The sequence below is a fragment of the Helianthus annuus genome, chromosome 14 (assembly GCF_002127325.2).
Source record: "Helianthus annuus cultivar XRQ/B chromosome 14, HanXRQr2.0-SUNRISE, whole genome shotgun sequence".
Lineage (NCBI taxonomy): Eukaryota > Viridiplantae > Streptophyta > Magnoliopsida > Asterales > Asteraceae > Helianthus > Helianthus annuus.
This window is the reverse complement of record NC_035446.2, coordinates 142,948,219-142,955,211: the sequence shown is the minus strand read 5'-3', so window position 1 is coordinate 142,955,211 and position 6,993 is coordinate 142,948,219. Positions and strand designations below refer to the sequence as shown.

General features: G+C 38.7%; 1 protein-coding gene across 1 annotated transcript; it reads right to left on the bottom strand.

Moving 5' to 3' along the window:
* Window positions 1-638: 638 nt before the first annotated feature.
* On the bottom strand, window positions 639-1,091 carry LOC110907504 (CUGBP Elav-like family member 3). Its single transcript, XM_022152479.1, has one exon. The coding sequence runs from the start codon at window positions 1,089-1,091 to the stop codon at window positions 639-641; it is 453 nt and encodes a 150-aa protein (XP_022008171.1).
* Between the last annotated feature and the right edge of the window lie 5,902 nt (window positions 1,092-6,993).

Genomic DNA, 6,993 nt, shown 5'->3' with positions numbered 1-6,993 from the left:
AGGTCAGTTTTAAATTTATAAGCCATGATCTTATAGGATCGAGGCATTAAGGCTCGAACATAGTTCATCACCTTTTCTGACAGGAGTCATAGACTACAACTGTCATTTGTCTTATAGGACAATAGGTATGGCCCGTAGGCACTACATCACTAATGGATGTTTAAATTATCAGGTAAGAATAAGGAATTGGAAAAATCCAATATAAGGATGACTAATGTGATTTTATCGAATTCACATTTGCCAGGAGTGCTAACATGTTTTCAGATGTTAACAAAGATTTGAATCTTAAAAAGGTTTTACCATCATGGCCATGTCTAAAATGACATATAGGCTAGGTTATACCTTTAAGATTTTCTTTTAATATTTAATGGCAGATCAATTATAAATTGGAATGATATTTCTGATTTGTTTAATATAGTACATGCATATACTGACAAATAAAAATTTAAAAAATGAAACATTCCATAAATTGAAAGAAGTACATAGCTGCCCTAAACGAGACTTTAATAGATAACTTGTCCACATAGGGACTAAAATAAGAAATACAAGTCCACGCAAGGACCAAATACATAAATAAAATGTCCACGCTGGGACTTAATTGAAAATGAAACAACAATACAATAAATAAATAAGGAATTTTAATAATCCCTCTTCTTCTTCCCCTTAATAAGGTTTGCCAAACCCTTTAGTAGACCGCGGCGGCTCCTACGCTCCTCGTCTACCCTTTGTTCCACCTCGTGCAACCTTTGGAGTATCTCTTGCTGCTGCGGTGGTTGAATCTGTGGCGGCTGCAGCGGCTGCTGCTGTTGAGGTTGAGGAGGTGGTGGGTATTGATACCCATATGCGGGGTACCCAGTTGGGTACGTAGCTGGAAAGGGTCCAGGGTAGAGAGCATTGTAGTTTGCTGCCTCGAGGTACGGGTCAACGGCAGGGGCATTGTTGTAATTATAACCCGAGTAAGCTGGCTGCTCAAATGGGTTATACCCAGCTGCACCTGGGTATGATGAAATTGGGTTTTCATAACCCATGTGTGGTGCTGGTGTGACTGGTGCAGAGTCGACTTCAGAAACTGGGTTTGAAGGCCAACCCATTTGCGGGTCTTCATACAGCAGCGGGTAGTTGCTGTTGCTGGAGTGTTGGGGGTGATGAAATGGAAACCCCCATGCACGGACATCCGTGTTGTTCTTCATCGCCTCGATGGTTCGGGAGGCGGTGGCTGCTCTGGCGCTGGTGGTGGCGGTGGCGTGACCGCCTGGAAATGTGGGTCCTCAGAAGGGACCTGCTGGTGTGGTGGTGAGTTGCGGTGAGGGGAGAATACACCCGCTTGTTCGTAGCCCATCTTTCAGCAAAAATGCCAGGGCCCCTGTAAGGCGAACCATGAAAGGGTGATCCGATAGAAATCTCAATGGGATGCCTCGGCGTCCCAGATGGTAGCATTTCTGGATCTGGATCATGGTCCAGATCCATGTCCTGCATCTCAGGATAATGATCAGCTGGTCCCAAAGGGTTTTGACCCTCTGGTTCTTCTATCTGGTTCATCGGGTTGGATCGGCTTTGAAAATAAGGTGTCGGGTTCTGGAAAGAACTGTGAGAACCCGAACGCTGCAGCGGGATAAAAGAATGATGTGAATCATGCGACTCGTTATCTTGATGTGGCCCGGACGAATGGTGGTAAGACGGTGAGGAACTGAGTGAGACTGGGCGTCTCGCGGGCTCCAAATAGGTTCTCCAGTCTTCGTGAGGACTAGAGCTGAGTGTTGCTGATGGTGTACGTCGGTGAGATGGTCCGGCTTCATGGTCGTTTCTAGTCAAATTGGAGCTTTTCATCTTCCTCCTCTGCCCCTCACTCTTGGCGGCATTTTGCTTTTGATCCTGTCAAAACAAACAAAAGAAACAAACAAAAAAAGAAAAAAAGTTTAGATTAGGATTAATCCTAAGTCATTTGCCTAGACTCGGAAGTCAAGGAATGTGCAAACTCAGTCATTGAGATTAAACACAAAAGGCTAGTGTTTAATTCACTCAATGTTGGCTCTGATACCAACCTGTCACACCCCGATATTCCAAAAATATTACCGGTGGGCCCGGTGGGGAGTATCGTGACGTAGTTGATATCGTCATAGTCAAATGTATACAGTTTAATGCACAGCGTAAGTCTTGGATGAAAATAATATTACAAAACCGAAATTTAAAGTATAATTCAAATATTATACAAACAGTTGTATATGGATCCACAGGCGGATCTTAAAACGGAAATGTAAATATTGTTCAACAGACTTTAGACGTTTAGAACTTACAAGATTCCATATTAACGCCCCGAGCTCCCAGCCAATTACGTACGGTACCTATCACTTAGCCTTTTTGGAAAAATACGTCAAATTACACTGGTAAGTACAATTAACCGACTCTTTTGAAAACATTTATGAAAATTGGTTTCAATGCACAAGGCATAAACATTTTATAACTTGGGACAGTTATATTAATAATAATCTTGTATTAGATTTACATGTTTGTCCAACATTTAGGGTCGGTATAAAATCCGAACAAGATTAATCGACACACCACAAATATAAACTCACAAGAAGTTTCCTCACGAGTGAGTATATCTTTTACATACGCAACAGACAGGTGTATGCCTACACCCCGTGCTTAAGTCGTGGCTATTCACGCTTTTTGAATGAGCCAAGGATATCCAGGACACGGTCGTTAACCCCCAATGTTATCTGTTATCAAGCAACACTGATTAAAACGGGATAATACAATTTCAACATATTCAATTAAAAGGTTTCTACACCCGACCAAGCGGTAATAATTAACCCTATCCCAAGCCGGTATAAGGGAAGATAAGTTAAAAGTATTTACCTGAGCTAAAATGTAAATTTAGTCAGCCGTATATTCTAATCAGCAAGTGCAGGTACTTCTACCGGGGCTCTCAATCTGGAACGAAGGTTTTATTAACCTATTAGATTCCTAACGGGTCTTATTAAGTTATAACTTAGACCGGTTAGTTTTTAGAAAGGTTTACGGTTCAAAACGCAAGGTTAAGCGAGGACCGGATTAGAATGTGATTTAGACCCAACAAGTATGAAGACTTGTATAAAATGGGTAAACTAAATACATTCTGGATTTTGAAGTAAAAATGATAAGGTTTGACCCGTTTCGGCTAATTTATGCAAACTAGTTACATAAACCGTACCGAACGCGTATATGCATAACGGGTAACCGAATGAGTCATGTACAAGTTCCACAAGTTAATATGCTTTAAATATGATATGATATCACTAGGATATCTTCCATTATGCCCAAAACGAATTTAAAACCAATTTAAGCCGCGTAAGGGAATTTTGGTCATTTTAAAGTTTATAAAAGAGGTTTAAACATAAATTGAGGTTCTGGTCTAAAAACATTCTACAAAATTATTTATTTTATGCTGTTATATCAGCAAGATATCATATATATATGTGTGTTTTTAATCATTTATGGCCAAACTATGCACCGTAGGGGCATTTTGGTCATTTCACATATGCTTTTAAGGTCAAATTTGGAAACCTGAGTTCAAGACATATACTTACTGTTAAAGTATAAAATTTTATTTTTAAAATCAGTAGGTAACAAGTCTTAAGCGTTAAATATGGTTTTAAATCATACTATGCGCTTAATAAGCGTAAAAGTCGGTAATTGACGGTATTCAAGATGTTTATAAAATTCTGAAGTTTTGATCAGTCTCTAATGCTTAAAATATTTTATTTAACATATGATATCAGTAAGAAAAGGTTTGGTATTCAAATCATATGTTAAATTCATTTTATTCACAAAAGGGGCATTACCGTAATTTACCGAATTTATGCTAGAACTCTATGTTATGATCAGTACAAAATTTGACAAAAATTTCCAAAAATCCCTAAATATTATATCATAACAGTGGGTAGCAAGTTTGGTGCCAAAAATTGGGTTTAATATGATTTATGCTGAAAACGCCATTTAATTAACAAAAAGCTTTTGTTTGACGATATCTTGCATAACTTCCATTTGAGACCAGAAACGGATGTCAAATTTTTATAACATACTTATAAATCAGTAATAAAGGTTTTTGTCCTCTCACATTTTCAAAAATCTCGTTTTTAAAACATAAGGGCAAAATGGTCAACTTTTAAGCATTTAACGGAAACATGTAAATGATTCAGATTTCTAGGGGACCATGTAGTATGACCTCAGAAGGTTATACTAACATGTAATATGGTCACAAAGGAATCCTAAGGTATAACTAAACTCAGCTAATTCGGGTCAGAACTGAAAGTCAAAGCAAAAGTCTACTTTTGCCTAAACATATTCTTATATTATTTACCAAGTTATTTAAGTGATAAAATGTAATTTATAGCTTCTACATTATCAGTTGTGATTTATTTTGCAAAAACTGACTCGTTTGACTTTTTTGTTAAGTAGTTTGACCCGACAATTGACTGAGATAACGTGATAATTAGAAGGTGCCCTTTTAAGGGTTTAACACCTACATAATTACCAACACATAGCCACTTTCAATTTGAATAATGGCTGGACCGTTAGTAAATAATCACAAAGTCAAAGCGTAATTACGATATCTTTGACTTTCGGTCATTACTGTAACACCCCCAAAATTTCACCTGCGGAAACTCCGCGAGGCGTGTCACGCATCAGAGTTCGAGCCACCAATCACATTGAACCAATGATAAATGTTAAAATTAGTCATGACACTATTTTACCAAAATAAGTTGCCAACATAATATTAATTCTCAAAAGTTGTGTAGCGGAAGCATGTAATAAGTTGTTTAGCAATTGTTTCGTAATAACGCTTAAAACCAATGTATTAAATGTATTTTAATCCAAGAGCCTCGATCCATAACCACTCCAGCACTCCCAGATAGCAAGCTTCCCAATTCCAAGATACCTAACGACCTGCGAGCATGTAACACGTGTATCAGACAAAGCTGGCGAGTTCACAGTTTTAGAAAATGTTTATTACCCGTTGTGTGTAAAACCGTTCAATAACCAATGCAAGTAATATTGTTAATATCTCAATTCCGAACAATGACGGCTCCTGAAATACACGACTGCCCTTCCCACGTACTCCTATCTAGTACTGGGCCAGACTGGGTCATTAGTTCACCTCCGTCCTCTACAGGCACGGGGTGAGGGTGCCAAACCTAAGTAGCGCTACTAACTAATACCCGATGAGGGACTTACAAAAGATGATAGGTGAGAATATTAACCAATATACTCGTTTTTACCCAAAGACTCATCCCCCCCCATGGGATACCCACTGACTGTCCCCAACCACTGGGACGCATGCTCGAATGTAGTGAACTCACCTTGGTTTGCTCGGTAGAATTAATTACTTGTTTCACAACAGAGATTTACCAAGCCCTATGATAGTTACACATATCAATCAGTTTGCATACTAGCACAACACGTATCATTTCACATTCAGTCATCAGCTAGTGTACACGAATACAAGTGTTAACATTCATCACTAAGCATGGCATACCAATTAATCATGCACAAATTCCATCATTCAAAGTACGTTCATAACCCCCCAATATCTTTCGGTTCACAGTTATCTTTCGATCACAGGTATCTTTCGATCAACAGTTATCCTTCGGTTCATAATAGTCATGTTTCGACACAATAGTTATCTTTCGATCACACTGTTATCTTTCGGCCGAACTGTTATCTTTCGGGCCAGCTGTTATCTTTCGGCCGAACTGTTATGTTTCGATCCAATTGTTATCTTTCGACAAAGTGTTACCTTTCGATCAAACAGTTATGTTGTTTCCCTAATTTAAGCAGAATTTGTTACAATCCCCATTAATTCGATTACAATCAACTTAGTCAGTTTTCTATTTTTATGAATATCGATCAACACTACCAGTTTCCCAACCCATCAATTATCGATCAAACAAGAGTTTTCATCATGAAATTCATATGAACCCTAATATAACAAACACAAGCAATAATCATCACAATGAGCAACCAATCGGATTTCCAGGCTATCATACTAAAACAACCAAATCATTTATACGAGACCCCATAGCAGCCGGTTAATACTTGTTTGATCCTAATCCTGGATCATCCAGTCTAAACCGTAGGAATATCGAATATACATGTGAGCCGATTACAACTTACATGCGATCCAATTTGTCTAAGCATCATCACATAACAACAGATTGACAATCATACACCCAATCCGATCGTATTACATAACACGTAAATAATTGGAACAATAACATCAATCAATCATCATATCACAGAAATTATAACATCGTGACAACTAATTCAAAAGTATTAAACTAACCGGAGTGTGCGTGTGTAGTGGATCAAGATACGAGGCCCTGGTTGAAAGAGTTGTTGCCGTCAAACAAGGGAGGTTTCTAGGGTTTGCAGTATGATTGAATGTTTTGTGCTGTGAATCTACGTAACATCTTATAAAACGGATGGGGTTTGGGCCGGTAATAAGTTGGGCCGAAAGTTAAGGCTTTCAATCGAAAGACTGGGTCTTAGTTCGAAGGATCTTCGAAAGATAGAGTTTGGATCGAAGGGTGTTTCTTAGCTCGAAAGATCCTTGGTGTTTCTTAGCTCGAAAGATCCTCGAAGGATCTTATTACCTCTGGTCGAAGGATTAGTATCAAGTGTTTAACGCGTTAATAACAAGTTTGCAACGTAATCCCACTAGCAACAATAACCTTTTTAAGATGCCGACAACATGTAGATACAAACAAAAGAGTCGTGGAATAGGATAATACTAACCTCGGGAATTCGGGTTGTCACATCATCCCCAACTTGAAGGAAATTTCGTCCCGAAATTTGGCAAGTAGGTACGAGAGAGTGAAGTGACGATTCAAGATTGTTGCGGATTTTCCTCAGGTGTTACATCATCCCCAACTTGAAGAGGAATTTCGTCCCGAAATTCACCAGTGATAATCATGGTTGGTTCAACCTCTTGAACCATAGAAGGTTTTAAAG

Excerpts from the sequence above, each read along its gene's own strand:
- LOC110907504 (XM_022152479.1), bottom strand. The coding sequence starts at position 1,091 with ATGGGTTGGCCTTCAAACCCAGTTTCTGAAGTCGACTCTGCACCAGTC.